The sequence below is a fragment of the Oncorhynchus masou genome, chromosome 21 (genome assembly GCF_036934945.1).
Source record: "Oncorhynchus masou masou isolate Uvic2021 chromosome 21, UVic_Omas_1.1, whole genome shotgun sequence".
In the NCBI taxonomy this organism is placed as follows: domain Eukaryota; kingdom Metazoa; phylum Chordata; class Actinopteri; order Salmoniformes; family Salmonidae; genus Oncorhynchus; species Oncorhynchus masou.
The window spans coordinates 10,436,528-10,454,915 of record NC_088232.1 but is presented as its reverse complement, the minus strand read 5'-3'; the positions used below and the strand labels follow the sequence as shown (position 1 = coordinate 10,454,915).

The 18,388-nt window shown below is 45.7% G+C and overlaps 1 protein-coding gene across 1 annotated transcript; it reads right to left on the bottom strand.

The window, feature by feature from the left end:
- Positions 1 to 14,487: 14,487 nt before the first annotated feature.
- On the bottom strand, positions 14,488 to 18,072 carry LOC135507327 (early growth response protein 4-like). The gene is made up of 2 exons (XM_064926887.1): positions 17,679 to 18,072; positions 14,488 to 17,424 (listed from the first exon to the last, which is right to left on the bottom strand). Exons 1-2 carry the CDS (start codon positions 17,833 to 17,835, stop codon positions 16,112 to 16,114), a joined length of 1,470 nt encoding a protein of 489 aa, XP_064782959.1. The 5' UTR covers positions 17,836 to 18,072; the 3' UTR covers positions 14,488 to 16,111.
- Positions 18,073 to 18,388: the final 316 nt, after the last annotated feature.

The window sequence follows — 18,388 nt, the reverse complement described above, 5'->3', positions numbered from 1 at the left end:
GTCCCTTCCGTCTTCAAGAGAGCGAGAGTTGCACCCCTTCTGAAAAAACCTACACTCGATCCCTCCGATGTCAACAACTACAGACCAGTATCCCTTCTTTCTTTTCTCTCCAAAACTCTTGAACGTGCCGTCCTTGGCCAGCTCTCCCGCTATCTCTCTCAGAATGACCTTCTTGATCCAAATCAGTCAGGTTTCAAGACTAGTCATTCAACTGAGACTGCTCTTCTCTGTATCACGGAGGCGCTCCGCACTGCTAAAGCTAACTCTCTCTCCTCTGCTCTCATCCTTCTAGACCTATCGGCTGCCTTCGATACTGTGAACCATCAGATCCTCCTCTCCACCCTCTCCGAGTTGGGCATCTCCGGCGCGGCCCACGCTTGGATTGCGTCCTACCTGACAGGTCGCTCCTACCAGGTGGCGTGGCGAGAATCTGTCTCCTCGCCACGCGCTCTCACCACTGGTGTCCCCCAGGGCTCTGTTCTAGGCCCTCTCCTATTCTCGCTATACACCAAGTCACTTGGCTCTGTCATAACCTCACATGGTCTCTCCTATCATTGCTATGCAGACGACACACAATTAATCTTCTCCTTTCCCCTTCTGATGACCAGGTGGCGAATCGCATCTCTGCATGTCTGGCAGACATATCAGTGTGGATGACGGATCACCACCTCAAGCTGAACCTCGGCAAGACGGAGCTGCTCTTCCTCCCGGGGAAGGACTGCCCGTTCCATGATCTCGCCATCACGGTTGACAACTCCATTGTGTCCTCCTCCCAGAGCGCTAAGAACCTTGGCGTGATCCTGGACAACACCCTGTCGTTCTCAACCAACATCATGGCGGTGGCCCGTTCCTGTAGGTTCATGCTCTACAACATCCGCAGAGTACGACCCTGCCTCACACAGGAAGCGGCGCAGGTCCTAATCCAGGCACTTGTCATCTCCCGTCTGGATTACTGCAACTCGCTGTTGGCTGGGCTCCCTGCCTGTGCAATTAAACCCCTACAACTCATCCAGAACGCCGCAGCCCGTCTGGTGTTCAACCTTCCCAAGTTCTCTCACGTCACCCCGCTCCTCCGCTCTCTCCACTGGCTTCCAGTTGAAGCTCGCATCCGCTACAAGACCATGGTGCTTGCCTACGGAGCTGTGAGGGGAACGGCACCGCAGTACCTCCAGGCTCTGATCAGGCCCTACACCCAAGCAAGGGCACTGCGTTCATCCACCTCTGGCCTGCTCGCCTCCCTACCATTGAGGAAGTACAGTTCCCGCTCAGCCCAGTCAAAACTGTTCGCTGCTCTGGCCCCCAATGGTGGAACAAACTCCCTCACGACGCCAGGACAGCGGAGTCAATCACCACCTTCCGGAGACACCTGAAACCCCACCTCTTCAAGGAATACCTAGGATAGGATAAGTAATCCTTCTCACCCCCCTTAAATGATTTAGATGCACTATTGTAAAGTGGCTGTTCCACTGGATGTCAGAAGGTGAATTCACCAATTTGTAAGTCGCTCTGGATAAGAGCGTCTGCTAAATGACTTAAATGTAAATGTAAATGTTAAGTGGGCATTGTGTCAAGAAGCAGTGTGACTTGTTTGGGTCGTGTTTCGGAGGACACACGGCTCTTGATCTTCGCCTCTCTCGAGTCCGTACGGGAATTGCAGCGATGAGACAAGACTATAAACTACTAATTGGATACCACAAAATTGGGGAGAAAAAGTGCTAAAAATATATATTTTTTTTTAAGTAAAAAGTAAACAGGCCTCCCTGGTGGCACAATGGTTTAAGGCACTGCATCGCAGCGCTAGCTGTGCCACCAGAGACTCTGGGTTCGCGCCCACAATTGGCCTAGCGTCGTCCGGGTTAGGGAGGGTTAGGACGGTAGGGACATCCTTGTCTCATCGTGCACTAGTGACTCTTGTGGCGGGCCAAGCACAGTGCATGCTGACCAGGTCGCTCAGGGCGCAGTGTTTACTCCAACACATTGGTGCGGCTGGCTTCCGGGTTGGATAAGTGCTGTGTTAAGAAGCAGTGCGGCTTGGTTGGGTTGGGTTGTGTATCGGAGGACGCATGACTTTCAACCTTCGACTCTCCCGAGCCCGTACGGGAGTTGTAGCGATGAGACAAGATAGTAACTACTAAAAACAATTGGATACCACAAAATTGGGGTGAGAAAGGGGGTAAAAAAAATAAATCTAATTTGAAAAAAGTCTGAGAAAAAAAAAAAAACAATGCAAGCTGTTGTCAAAAAAGTGGTTGTCTTGTGTACACAGACTTTGCAGTGAGAGTGGGGGTTGTCATTCATAGGAGTATGTGTGCTTTTGCTATGTGGAGATTATCATAAAATACAAATGTCTAAAATAGGTATATTGTGGTACTCTTAAAACTATATGGTAACATTTATTGTCTCATATATAAATGATATGGTGACAACTTCTTAACAATTATAAAACAATGGGGCGGCAGGTAGCCTAGTGGTTTGAGTGTTGGGCCAGGAACCCAAAGGTTGCTGGATCGTATCCCCGAGCTGACAAGGTAAAAATCTAAGTCATTCTGCTCCTGAACAAGGCACTGTTCCTGGTAGGTCATCATTGTAAATAAGAATTTGTTCTTAACTACTTGCCTAGTTAAATAAAAAGACAAGCTCTGTTGTTTTCCCTTGGTGTGTGTGCCTCCATCCAGTGAGAACGACGAGTCCATAAATTCTTCAGCCATGTAGAGTAACAGGAAACAGCACGTCCGTCAGCTGTCAGATCAATCTATCCGTTTCTCCTTATCATTCACGTGTCGGGGGACACAACTGTCCTCTGTGGTGAATGAAAGAGGGATGAACAAATAAAGAGGAGGAGGGATGGTGATGGAGGGATCAGGGATCCCTCTCTATCTGTCTACGGGACGAGATGAAGGCCCACGGCGGTGACACGGTTAACGGTTAACCACCTCGTCCTGGGGACAGTGTGATCTATCACCCCCCCCCAGAGCATCCCAGGAAACTGGCTCCCCTGTCCCAGTGTCATGTACCTGGTTAATGATTAAACCCAGCATCCTGACACCAGCCGTCATTTTGGATCCATAACAATAGAGAGTGCCTGGACCTGGATGGATCTACTGTGGAGGAATGGAATTCTCTCGTTGTCTGTCTCCCCTTGGCACGCAATGGCTGTTCGGTTAATGGTTAATGGGGGTACGCATGAATCAATCGGATGGACTGTCAGAGGGAACAAATACACACACGGGATACTGAGGATCGACTCATCTGATTGTATATGGATCATCCAAATAGTTTGTTAATTTGGAAGTGGACCCTATGCCACCTGAGAGTTGATTGACAGTTGAGAGGACTGATGCGATTTGTCTTTGTGTAGTTTAGTATTTGTGTTGACCTCGATCCTTTCCAGTTGTAATATGTGTTCTCTTTCTCAAAAATTCAGTTTCATGAGTTTGGAAACATTTTTAAGTAAGAGAAATGACCAGATGGCAATGGAAGTTAATAGCCCTTGTTGAGTTACTTGAATAATGAATCACATAACTAATTAATATTAATAAACTTACTTACAGTTGTACCTATAATGAATGAATCAATGATCATGATCATGAATCATCAACATGTCAGCCTACGTCTCAGCCTTTCTAGGTTTTGTCACATCATGATCTGTTTCACCTGTCTTTGTGCTTGTCTCCACCCCCCTCCAGGTGTCGCTCATCTTCCCATTATCCTGTGTATTTATACCTGTGTTCTCTGTTTGTCTGTTGCCAGTTCATCTTGTCAGGTCTTACCAGCGTTCTTTCCCGCATTCCTGTTTCTCTAGTTCTGTTTGCTAGTTTTTTCTGCCTGCCCTGACCACGAGCCTGCCTGCAGTCCTGTACCTGCCTGACTCTGACCTGATCACAAACCTCTACCTGCCCTGACCACGAGCCTGCCTGCAGTCCTGTACCTGCCTGACTCTGACCTGATCACAAACCTCTACCTGCCCTGACCACGAGCCTGCCTGCAGTCCTGTACCTGCCTGACTCTGACCTGATCACAAACCTCTACCTGCCCTGACCACGAGCCTGCCTGCAGTCCTGTACCTGCCTGACTCTGACCTGATCACAAACCTCTACCTGCCCTGACCACGAGCCTGCCTGCAGTCCTGTACCTGCCTGACTCTGACCTGATCACAAACCTCTACCTGCCCTGACCACGAGCCTGCCTGCAGTCCTGTACCTGCCTGACTCTGACCTGATCACAAACCTCTACCTGCCCCGAACCCGAGCCTGCCTGCAGTCCTGTACCTGCCTGACTCTGACCTGATCACAAACCTCTGCCTGCCCTGACCACGAGCCTGCCTGCAGTCCTGTACCTGCCTGACTCTGACCTGATCACAAACCTCTACCTGCCCTGACCACGAGCCTGCCTGCAGTCCTGTACCTGCCTGACTCTGACCTGATCACAAACCTCTACCTGCCCTGACCACGAGCCTGCCTGCAGTCCTGTACCTGCCTGACTCTGACCTGATCACAAACCTCTACCTGCCCTGACCACGAGCCTGCCTGCAGTCCTGTACCTGCCTGACTCTGACCTGATCACAAACCTCTGCCTGCCCTGACCACGAGCCTGCCTGCAGTCCTGTACCTGCCTGACTCTGACCTGATCACAAACCTCTACCTGTCTTCAACCCGCCTCGTGTTTCTAATAAATCATCTGAGAACTGTACAATCCGCCTCCCATGTCTGCATCTGAGTTGTGATAGGTTTTGTGAATTAAATAAATTATTGGCCTGCACACGGACACTGTGAACTAGATTGTATAGTTTAACTATATTGCAAAGTTATATTGTACTAATGCCATGTATTATTTAAACTAGGGAGGAAGGATAATGCATGTTCAACTTTGGCTCTTCAAACAGCCTTGTGGCTCTTTAAGTACAGTCAACGGTCTGTTATTCAACAGAAACATTACTTTTTTAACACATTTTAAAGCACACATTTAAAAATACACATTCTCCTTTTTAGAATTTAGAAACCGGTTTAATTGCCCCTTTTATATCATTTTCCATTTTCACCTAAGTTTATCTCATAATCACCTTAGTCACAAAATTAATTACCCAATCGAGCATTAATTCACATTGTCCCATGATCCATGGGAGTGCTATTAGAGCAGCCCAAGACAAGGGAATTAGCGGCTATGACAAGAGAAAGTGTTTTGGTTTTCAAATGGCCAGCGATGCTCTGACTCATTCATACGAAACCCCCATTCAAAAAGAACAAAGCAAATAAGCGCTAAACGTCTCTTAAGGGGCTCAAAACACTCCAAGGGGATCACATCCAGCGACAGTTTCCGTCTGCGATACTGCCAAGGTCTGGGCCCTGGGTCAACTGAGGCCTTTTGAGGGGCCCCTGTGTGGCCCCAGCATGGCGTCAATACACTCAGAACAGAGAGAGACGTCACTCTCCCCTTCCTCCCCCAGGTGAGGGGGACAATCCATCACCCGCCCAAAAGCCACGGCACTGGGGGAGCGGAGAGGGAGGAGCAGCTCTATTATGCGTCATTGAGGGGAGGAGAGGAGTGAGGGGGTTGTGACTTTGTGTGATGCTATACTTTTAACCGGGGTGGGGGGGGGGGGGTTAAAAGAGCAGGTACAAGCCAGGCTGGAGGAACAGAACAGGGGATTCTCTATCTAGCTACTACTACTCCGCAACAGCCTGCTACTGTTCTCCTACGGAGGTGTGTGTGATGCTGGCTGAGGATGAGTCCTAAATGGCCCACAATTCCCTATATTATGCATTTGGTACACAGCCACAGTGTTTCCATATGGAGGTGTGTTTGTATGACGCTAGCTGAGACTGGAGCAAGCCACATGTGACATTACACTATTGCCTGGGGGGCTGCAATGTGGTGTTTCGACTGGACAGGTTATAATGTGTGGTGTATCGATATGACAGACAGGTGACGTCATACTGTGTAGCCTACCTTCGTGTCCTGAGCACGATCAACTTGGATTACTCTGCTTTGTCTCAACAACTGATTGGGTCCCATCAACTCCTATCATAACTGAGTATGAGATTCTGAAAAAAAAATGTAAATTCCCTATATAGTGCACTTACTTTTGACCAGGAACCGTAGGGCTCGGGTCAAAAGTAGTGCACTATGTAGGGAATATGGTGCTCGAGACACAACCAATGTAATTTGGCATGTTTGCCTCTGAGCAATTAGTAGATGACAATAATTCAGAGAAACATGTAATTCAATATAATCTAAGAATGGATAATTTGGTCCTTTGTAGTCGGTGGAGAATGCCAGCATAGTGGGTTCAATTACCAGGACCACCCATACAGTGCATTCGGAAAGTATTCGATCGGGTTCAAGTCCGGGCTCTGGCTGAGCCACTCAAGGACATTCAGAGACTTGTCCCAAAGCCACTCTTGCATTGTCTTGGCTTTGTGCTTAGGGTTGTTGTCCTTTTGGAAGGTGAACCTTCACTCAGTCTGAGGTCCTGGGCACTCTGGAGCAGGTTTTCATCAAGGATCTCTCTCTGTACTTTGCTCCGTTCATCTTTCCCTCGATCCTGACTAGTCCCCTAGTCCCTGCCGCTGGAAAACATCCCCACAGCATGATGCTGCCACTACCATGCTTCACCATAGGGATGGTAACAGGTTTTCTCCAGACGTGACGCTTGGCATTCAGGCTAAAAGTTCAATCTTGGTTTCATCAGACCAAAGAATCTTGTAGGTGCTTTTTGGCAAACTCCAAGCAGGCTGTCATGTGCCTTTTGCTGAGGAGTGGCTTCCATCTAGCCACTACCATAAAGGCCTGATTGGTGGAATGCTGCAGAGGTGGTTGTCCTTCTTGAAGGTTCTCCCATCTCCACAGAGGAACTCTGGAGCTCTGTCAGAGTCTCCATTGGGTTCTTGGTCACCTCCCTGACAAAGGCCCTTCTCTCCCGATTGCTCAGTTTGGCCGGGCGGCCAGCTCTAGGAAGAGTCTTGGCGGTTCCAAACTTGTTCCATTTAAGAATGTGTGTTCTTGGAGACCACTGTGTTCTTGGGGACCTTCAATGCTGCAGAAAAGTTTTTGTACCCTTCCCCAGATCTGTGCCTTGACACAATCCTGTCTCGGAGCTCTATGGACAATTCCTTCGACCTCATGGCTTGGTTTTTGCTCTGACATGCACTGTCAACTGTAGAACCTTATATAGACAGGTGTGTGCCTTTCCAAATAATTTCCAATCAATTAAATTCACCACAGGTGGACTCCAATCAAGTTGTAGAAACATCTCAAGGATGATCAATGGAAACAGGATGCACCTGAGCTCAATTTCGAGTCTCATAGTAAAGGGTCTGAATGCTTATGTAAATAAGGTATTTCTGTTTTGTTTTTTGTAAATTTGCACAACTTTCTAAAACCTGCTTTCGCTTTGTCATTATGGGGTATTGTGTACAGCTTGATGAGGAACATGTTTTATTTAATCAATTTTATAATAAGGCTGTAACATGAAAACGTCAAGGGGTTTGAATACCTTCTGAATACAATGTATATAAAAATATGTATGCACGCATGACTGTAAGTCGCTTTGGATAAAGGTGTATACTAAATTGCATTTATTATCGTTATACTGTCAAGCCACAAAGGAGAATGACTATGTTTACATGGTTAGATTTTTCAAAGTCCCCCAGCTAATGGTTATAATTCACTGCTATAGCAACACAGTATTTGACATGCACACCATATCCCTTGCTGGATGATCGATGCTGTTACTACTGTAGTAGGTACGTTTTGCATACATTTCATGCAGCTCAGATGTGCGATGCTTATTTGATGGTTAATTCAGATGCAGGAAACAGAGAGCTGCGTTGAGCCTGGTAAGCAAATGCAAATCCTCACCCTGCTCAAGCTGAAGGTTCAGTGTACTAGCAGAGCCAGCGTTCCGTTCAGCCCACTCATTTTATACTGCTATTCTTCATGGCTCAGGCTTCTCTCTCTCGCTCTCCCTCTCTTTCAGGCTCTCTGATTCCATCTTGCCCGTGACAGAGGGGTTATCATTAACACACATGCACATGCACGGACACACACACAAAAATGCACACACACACACACACACCGAGTTTTCTCCAGGCCTCTGCCATTTGCAGTGATGCTCGGTGGGTGAGCCATCGTTAGAGGAAAGCTTTGCACCGGTTCCATCGCTTGGCCACAGTACATCTCCTTCCCCAGTGTTCGTCTGAATCGCGACAGTACTACAAGACCGCAAACAGACGGCTCGTAGTGACACAGCTGTCACAAGACATGCCTCATTAATGCTCCTCAAATGTCCTCCCCTAAAGTCATCACTCAATGCACACACTGATCTGCCGGGCCTGAACATACGTGACGCTTTATTTTAGGAGAGGACGTTGTGTGATTGTGTTTGTACGGCCTGGATATTTGTAGATGTTTATTAAATTGGAGAACTTAAAAACAGGCTGCCATAAAGCTGAATGCTTTGAGAGCCAGTTGGAAGAAAAAAATGGGTCTCTGGCCAATAAAGTGTGGCTAAATGTAGTCGCATATCTATGACATGGTTGAAGTCCAACTCCAGCATTCTGGTACAACACTTCGCTATTGCAATTCGTTTCCACTAAGAACAATGTATTGCAAGGTGTGAACTACACAAACACACTGAAATGTCTACTCTTCAGAGACTAGGATTGCATCGCTGAATCAGCAGAGTGGTGGAGCCGATCCATCCATCACTGGGCGTGGCAGGAACCAGCCATCACAGGGGCCCCAGTGCACTACAGCTCAGCCCAATCTTGGGAAAACAGGGGAGGAATCCCGTAGAATCTATACACAATGTCGGCCATCACAGACTGATCCATCACACTAGACTAGAGGAAGTTGAGCCGCTGAGAGTCGCTGAGCCTGTTGCTGTGCTTCCAGTGCCACTGGCTGGACCAGGTTAATGGTTAACCCATTGCATCCTGTCATCCATCTTGGATCTGCTGGATGCCATCCCATGCAGGCGGAGCCACTGTCAGGGGCATTGTTATGGCCAGGGGGGCTGATAAAGTTCCAATGCAAGCTAAGGCAACAATGAGAGAGAGGGGGGGTTGTTGTCGTAACAGAGTGCTCTTGTCTTGGGTTCTCGCTTTGGGGTTTTCCTGGTCATTTCTTTGTTTCTCGTCTCATTTTGTTCCGAATCAAAGATCTTCTTAGAAAACCTTACGTAATGACATGTCGATGACTCAGGGCTATCAATACAACTGTAAGCATTTATAATCCAAAGAGTATCAACTGTAATTGAATTTACTTAGATATTCCACAAAATCAATCAGTTTGACATCTGGCAAGAAGCCACAGGTATACACAGTGAGTAATCTCACATTTAGTCATTTAGCAGATGCTCTTATCCAGAGAGACAACCAGTGCAGTAGAGTACACCTAAGATATCATTTACATTGGGACAGTGCATGATGGTACTGCACCTTGGTAGAGTACATTGGTCATTGCCTGGTAATTCGTTCACATTTCCATTAGAGCTGTGAATCAATAAATTGGCAATAAATGAATCCCACCAGAAATACTAGGAAACTGCATTTCCCCCTGTGTTAACATGGTGTATGTCCAAAATGGCACCCTATTCCCTTTATTTGTTTGATTGATTGATTTGACCATTTTAAACACAATACAACCACACATGGGGCTCTGGTCAAAGGTAATGCATGATATAGGGCAGGGATGGGCTCCCCTTTTGAAGGCACTGTGATCAATTTCCACAAGAAAACTCAGTCGGGGGCTCAATTTACTGTTGCGAGTTACAATCGTATAATGCACAAGGTGCAATTTAGACAGTTGGTTGTGCATCGGCAGTTTATGTCCGTCACTGATAATCAGTCAATTAGCCCATGTTAGCTTTTTTTTCGATTGCTAAGTTAGCTGGCCGCTAAACTATCAAAACGTGTTATCATGGTGGAATTACCGGCTGGGGGCCCCCACTGATTTTGTTAGTCAGTCTAACTCCGATATCATACTAAAAACTGCAAACATTTCTCTCCACCATATGGCAAAATGTGTAGAATTGCACGAAATGAACTCTGAAACTTGAAAAATTATGCTCTCAGCTGTCAAGAGGGAGGCCACTCAAATGTTTTGCATACAGACCTGGGAGCAACTGCAGTGAGTTCAGATTTGTTTCTGAGTTGCACATCCCTGATTTAGGGAATTAGGGTGCCATTTGGGACTAAACAATGGTAAAAGTAGAGAAAACACTGCCTGCCAGGATCTTCAAGAAATATTTTTCTCCAAGAATGCCTGTCATGGCAGATAACACAGCATACTAACGATCCAGGGTTATTGAGGCCCTTTGCTTTTTGACGGTTTACATCAAGGACAGCGGTGAATTGTCCAGTAGTGATTGAATTGCCTTGAAGTAATTTACCTCACGCCAAGAAATATTCACCTTTCCATTGCCGTGCACCTTTGAATGAGTTACCAAGGAGATGTTGTGTGCGGGAATAGAACAGCAAACGAAGACTCCTTGACCCTTTGGTTTGACACGCAATTTGTCAGGGAAGAGATACGAGAAATGAGTACAGTGCGTTTCCCCTCCCATCCATCCGCTATAGTGCCTCGCCTGATCAGTCATATTAATGAAGAAATTTGGCGCCTCCGGAACAATGGGAAAGAATTAGACACTTGGAGAACAGGTTTGCATAACGAGCTCCTTCGCCGTTTTCAACAGTTTCTAGTCTTAATCACCTGGCGCTCTCCAGAACACCTACACCCTTCTTCAGGATCAGATATGGGGACCACCGGACCGGGAAATGATCTGAGCCGCGGCATTAATCCGCTAAGCCTGATTGCTATTACCGCGGTGTTGATTATGCAGCTTGATTACCGAGCCCACCAGAAGGACCATGGCGCGCCTGCTTCTACGCGTTCTCTAGGTGCGAATCAAATTACGCAGTGATTACCTTGTAACGGATCAATCGAGACGTGGCGGCCGGTGTGGTCATACACCATGTAGACGTGCGTCTGAAGAAGGGTGACTGTGATTATTAATGGGTACTTGAGGAGGCCTGAACGCTGTAGACTTGAACCGTTAAATCGGACACTGATACGTAATATAAGCAAATGCATTCATAATACGTTTCAGAAGAGTGATTATTGGATTATTGCCGTAGACAGAAATGTTTGGAGTTCAAGCATAGACAATGGGGTTGTTTTGTGCTCTTGAGAGGCCCAGGGCAGTAACTACTTATACAGGCGTTCCCTAACTCATTTCAGTCCCACAGTAGTGGATAGCTTGCACAGCGGATGGAGTGCAACTTTTCATCCCTTATAGGCATTTTAGTAGTGAATGCTTTTTATTATGGAGCTGTCTGTACCTAATTAATGCCCTGACCTTAACCCCACAGGGGTTATTATCTAACCTTAGCCCTTCTAGGTTATTGCATCCTTCAAGTCATGATGTTTGCAGATGTTGGATAAATGCCAAGAACAGAAGTGTGCTTGTGAGATAAAGTTGGGCTGCAACTAACCACATGTACATGGAATTCTTTGACATTCCAATAGACCTAGTGCACAAGGCCAGAAAGGGGGGATGATAACCCAAACCCGAATTCGTAACATGGGTGTCAGAGGTGGGATGGCCGCCGTGGGGATAGGCGTATACACGAGAGTGATTTAGAATAGAGAAGCATGCGGACACGCTCTCCCAAAGGAAGGGGTAATGTAGCGAATTTAACCCAACACCTACCAACCTCATCAACAAGGCGTAATGGCATAAAGGATAAGGTGTTGGCTTGACAGTCGCTGGAACAGGGTTCAAGTCTTGGCTACCCCCGAATTCACTACAACATCTAATCCTTTACTAGGTTTCATTCCCGCGTCAGGGTTCTTCGTGTAATCTTCAACCAAAACACGAATATGGTTTAGGCAGATAAATACCATGGTTGACTTCATATCCAGTTGAAATGCGATTCAATGGAAAACACAACAGACATCCGGGCTACGTTTTTTTGTTGTCTCGCTGGCCCCTTAGAAAGCATCAATCACACAGACATTGTATATGAATTGAATTACTGAAACTCATTACCCATCACAGAACATTGACTTGAATGGGGATTTCCGTTCTAGTAATTCTACTTTTATGACTCTCCCTTTCTCCTGTGGTTGTTGCTTGAGCTTCATGTCAACACTATGCACTACGGAGCTGACGGCTGGGGTCTGATTGACACAATGAGTTGTCATCGCCGTCTTGCAGGGCCTACCCCGGTGAAAACAGGTCTCCGCGGGGCTCGCCAGCTTTTCCCGACAGGGCTACTTAATGGCCTTCATATAATTATTAACAACCACCGTGCGGCTACAGCTCCATAAATGTCAACCTGAAAGTGGAGTTGATGCATTGCGGGCTGGACTCTCATCTCCATGAAATATACATGGTTTGAAATAACATTAACATATATCTTAGAGCAATTCGTGATCGGCTATTTAGGGGGGGGGGGGTTGGTAATCGCAGCTGATATGGTTGAGGCTGCAGTCACGGGGTTCACAGGAGTCATGTTCTAGATCTGAATGCGGAAGAAGAACACCAGTTTGAGCTGCTCCATGCGGGATTCCATCAGTGGCACAGTTCAACAGCTCTTCAGACTTCAAGTGTCTGGATAATGAATCACTGTAACTGCACAGCTATGCAATTCAGATTTCAACCATCCTCCACTGGACATGTTGGCTACTTAAACAATGTGCCATACCACTGAATATCCCCCCGTCCCCTCTGTTTTTGGAAGTGGTGAGGATGGATGGAAGAGAACTGTTGCCATCCATAAGTGATGATGGACAGAAGTTGGTAATATACGTTGAGCTCCCTGTGGTGTTTCACGCTGCCTGGTATGGTGTGTTGTGTTGTCAGAGAGACGGGGAGAACACAGGCTCTTACACACTGGTGTGGGCAAGGGGCAATGTTCTGCCAGGCAGCCACGTCACAGGCACACAGGGGGTTCTAAATTGCCTGCCTGCCTGCCGATACACTACCAACGACAGATTGCCTGGAGAGAGTCCAAGCGAGTTGCCTACAGAAGGAAGTGTGCTGAAGATCTCGACTGTCTCTCCAGTGTTATCCCGATATAACTCTCTCTTGTCTCCTCTCTTGGTAATCCCTACTCCCCTTCAGTGGGGAACACAACGGGCTGAGTTGCGTTAACCACCGTCAGGGAAGATCCTGCTCTACTCTGCTCTAATGTGGACCAACAGCCAGAAAGACCATGCATAGAATAGAATAGAATAAAATATTTTTTCGAAGTTGTTGATGTAGGCCTTTTCACATGCCATTGTTGGGAATTAAACTTTCAGGCCACAACACTCAACACTATATGATGTGCCTGTGATACAGTATAAAGTATTGTATGCAAATATGTTGGTTGTTAAAACCTCAAGTATAGCGTAATTATGAGCATAATAATGGGCAATAACGATTCATAGAAAATGCTTGTTTCTGTTCGGGAACTATCTTATCAAGTCTGATCTAACTCATGGGTGACCAATGAGATTACTGATTGTCAGCTCAAGAGTACAACAGCCCGATGAGAGTGCAATCTGTCATTTGCATAGAAATAACATTAGACATTGAAATATGCTAGTCTCTTGCCTTCTTTTTTTTTTAAACCTCTGACACATTGATTCAAATGGACTCAGTTGCATTTAGTAGACCTACTGCACACTGGTAAAGGAGCAGCACCACACAAAAGTCAAAGTACCATTGAATTAGCAGGATGTGATCTCCTGGAAATTGCATATCCTTTGTGCATATTCATTTTGATAAGTGATATGAAGGATATGAATGATGAGCGAGTCAGAGCAGAGGTTACATTCTCTCGACACAGCCACTATGAAAAGGAGGAGGTGAAATGGGACGATTGCAGTGCTACTGGGTCACAAAGAGCCAACTAGAGAGAAACAAACATCATTGATCTCTTATCTATCAGCATTGTGGGAATGAATGACAGGTTAGACAGAGGAGAGGCTAACCATGGAGACATGCACTATTTCTATGGGTCCATTTGAGGCTAACAACATAGGCCATAGATCTCCATGGAAATAGGAAGTATTGCTAAGGTCTCTTTCTGATGAAGGTCTGTTTTAGACTGAAACATCTGCAGCCGAGGTTATAACAAATAAATTATAATGGTGTCATCCCTCACCTAATGTGAGTATCTCATCTTTTGCTAGCTATAAACCTGTGATCTTTTTCCTGTCAGATGGAACAGAATCACAACAATGAGTAATCGGGTATTCACTTTAATGAGTTGGGAGTCCAAAGCCTTGTGAGTCAACATTACATAGAACTGTGATGTCAAATGTTAGGATTCCACTATCTGCTGGTGCTAGGATGCCCCGTTAAGAACGTGTATTTTTAGGAACAGCCGCAATAGTCATCCATATGAGTGTGCCACTTACATGAAGGAAGTTGTCAGCATAGGGAGGAAGGACTGAGGAATTTCTATGCATGGACAAATGACTCTTGCAATGTTTCCAGAAAACCACACATTTTATTCATAAACATTTGTCATAAAAATAACAACATCAATATTCAATTTATCGAAAGTATTTTCGTATAAACTGTGTATATATACAAAATTCATTATATACCCAAGCAGTTAATATAACTTAAGGCGAGTTAAAAGTTTTTTTTTTACAGTACCCTGACTGATTGGTGACATTCTCGCCAAGCCATAACCATTTTCGTTTTTTTTGCTAAAGTGAATAGTTCCTCATCAGCAATGCCTTGTCAAGTCTTAAATCATCTCATCTGAAAAGTACATAAACTCGCAGCAATGTGTGCTACCTGATTACTCAACAGCAATGTTTTAGTGTTGTGCTGCTAGTCAATTCTGGCTTGACAGTACAATACAATACATCGTACTGTACCAGAGCCATGTATAATGACTTACTAGTTTAACACTATAGTCCTCATCACGAACTGATTAGCAGTGGAATCAAATGAGATTTCGAGTCACTATTATACGAACAGTTAGGTCATCTTTTACTTGTCTTAGAAATATATTTGATATCAAATGACAATCTCTCTAAAACACTGTTTGCTACCAGCCCTCCAAAAGTACACGTAAAACATTGTGAGTTTGTCTAAAAAAGCCTTTTACACTTTAACAATTCAAGGTTAAACAGTGGTCTTTTGAAATATGTATATACACAGCTATAAAAATACAAAGTACAGTCATACAAATATATTTATTTTCCATTTATGGTATAACTTCCACGATTTAATAATTCAACCAGTTTTCTTTAAATACAACACAAAGACCAATCAATAGAATACTAATAGCAAAGCAAAATACATTCTCAAAACCTTGGCACAAATGGACTGCTTTGTGACTAAAGCAAAGAACAATGTGTTACATTCATGTCATAAAACGAAGTCGCTTTCACTTCCATTCGGTAAGTGGAGGACTAAGTTATTTGTTGGCTATATTTAATAATACCACATGAACATAAACATGCATTTGAAGAACCACTATCTGACTGGTTGCAGTGTTAGTGTTATGAAAGCCTCGAAAGCAAAAAATATACGACTTTCTAGTGGATAGAGGATATCTCAAATTAGGTATATAAGTGCAATATAGCCCAGCAATTTCGATGCAGTTCGTTGTCTTAATGGTCTATTTCTTCGTCGAGGTTTGACGTTGGAGCTGTCCAGACGAAAGGGTACTGAACTGGTGAAGACATTTGTTATGATGCCTTGGTGTTTGGTTTGAAATGATCAAATTGGTTGATTGTAACAGAGAAACACAATACGTGTCTGTCTGTTGAGCTGTCAACTCGGGAAGGTTTTACAATCAAGTCATGCATGTCTTGCATAGAGTCAGCAGCAACAAGTAAACTAGGGTCGAAAGAGCAGACCCTTTTCACAATTCGCTCCCCGATATAAGCACTATACAAATCTAACTCGCAAAACATCCGTATTCTTAGACTCCCTATAGAGACTTTCACAGTCAAACCAATTTCACTCGACCTATATGTCACACCGCAAATGTTGATACGTCGACCTGTAATCAGCAATGAACTGTTAAGCGTTTTATCTTCGACGGAAAGATTGTAATGTTGTGTGGACAGAGCTACTCGTGTGCGTAATGGGGTCTCTTCAAATTCCCTCGGGAAGAGTAAATGGCCACGCACTGATCACTTGTGGCTTCAGCTCCATCTTTTCTTTCTGTTTCAGGTGCACGCGACCGTGCCGTTTCCTCTCGTCGCTCCGAGCGAACCTTTTGCCGCATACGTCGCAGGAGAACGGCTTCTCTCCCGTGTGAGTCCGGGTGTGGGTGGTGAGGTGGTCGCTACGGCTGAAACTGCGCAGACAGATGCGGCACTGAAAGGGTTTGTGTCCCGTGTGGATGCGGATGTGCCTGTTGAGTTCATCCGAGCGGGAGAAGCGCCGGTCGCAGTTCTCCATGGGGCAGGTGAAGGGTTTCTCTTTGGCAGGCCCGGTAGAGGCGGCGGGGCTTTTCCTGACACGCGGTGCCTTTTGTGCGCGCGGCGTGTAACTTTGGGCAAAGGAGTCTGGCAACAAGGAGGAGTAAAGAATTGAGTCTATAGTACTGGGTAAAGCTGGTGAGGTAAGCTGGCAAGACGAATCGCACTGATTAGATAATGGCGGAAGTTCAATGTTGGGAAACATAGCTGGCTTGAGGAGGTTGTTGGTTGAGTGGTCCATGACTGGCACTGGGTAGTTGGGGTAAAGAGAACTGCAGAAACTCTGAGAGCAGGTGTCAGAATAGCACTGCTCCTGCTTGATTCCACCTTCAACTTTGAACTCCATCTCTGGGTTAGGACACATGGGTGAAAATGAGTCCAAAAGTTCCTTTACATCCACTTGTTGGTCAGACGGGAAGTCACTGGAATTCTGGAACGTTTCTGATGTTTGGAAGCTCGTTTCCAAATAGGCGTCCGATTTATTGAACGTGCCCCATTCGTAACAGCTGCTATCGAATTCATTCTTGACCACCACTGGAAAAGACGCAGCTTCTGACTGTGGCTCGGTGGTGCTGTTCTGGTTTCGGACTTGAGCGGGGGAGCCGAAGCTCACGTGGGGAGAGGTTGAACCTTGAGCTTGGCCGCCGGACTGACCGTCGGGGTATCTGGGGCATGTCTGCCCCTGCGAGTACAGGGGCGGGGTGGCGCTGCAGGTGGAGGATTGCCTCTGGACGCCCGCGTCGCCGAAGCTGCTGCTGTCCATGTTGCTCAGTTGAACTTCGGAGATCGGTAACGTAGAAATACCGACAATTTCTGTGATCATGTTGAGCAATGTCTCAGTGCTGCACGGGCCCCCCTGAGTCGCCTCGACATAGAATCTGCCTGAGTAGGCGAGGGAGGAGGAGGTGCCTTTGGGCCCCTCACAGGAATTAAAGGCGAAATCTGAGTTGGAGGCCTCAGTTTTCAGGGTTACAGGTGCTCCCTCTGAAAAAGAAAGAGGGAAAGTTTGTCATTACAAAGGTTGATTGTATTTTGATAATTGCACATAAAGTAAAGTCGTTGTGTAATCAATAAGCATAAATGCATAACATGTACGCTGCAAATGGGCGAAATTAAATCCATGGGATGTTTTTAATAAATCACAATGTGCAACCACAAACAATTGTATTTCAACTGTCAATGCATGCATATTGATTTATCATATTATGCAATGCAGCAAGAGGCTACTGCGAATTTACCAGAGGTATACTGGGCAGGTGCTCCTCTCTCTGCGTCCGAAAACATCTCCTGGGTATCTTTCCGAGCGCTATTTTCCACCCCCAGGGAAGAACCGTTACAATTCTCAAACTGTGGGTAGAAGGAATCTTTAGAGTTCAAATCCATGTTGTTCAGCATGATTGCGAGATTGATTTCAAGTCTGTCAATCCAGGTAAGTGTAGGTAGACAAAAAAATAATAAAACAAAGCAGATGCAAATTATGCGTCCTTTTCCCTCTGACGCACCGGGTCGTCGATTATCCCCGAAAATGTGCAGGTAGTCGTTTGAGGAAAAAGGTGTCAATAAATTATTCGAAATGTCCTTTTTGTCCAGATGACTGCGTGTTGTATCGCTTTGTAGCTTTTCGGCTATCTGTTGCTGTGGCTATGTTTCACACCAGCGGCTTCCCTTGCCTCTCCTTATATACACTCTGGCGGGTCGCTTGAGCCCTCCCCCCATTCATCGGCTCCAGTGAGAGGATTCCCTGCTGCGTGTAAACTTCATGCCCATACATGGACAGAGGATGTGACGGGCTTCCCCAAAAAAAGGAGAGTTACGATTCTGACGTTGCAACAAGTCTCTTGGATCTGCGAGAGAGACTGCCATTGATATACCATCGTGAATGTTTAACGTTATGTGTGATAATAAACGCTTGATTTGTCAAATCATGATAACAAGATATCATGGCAGT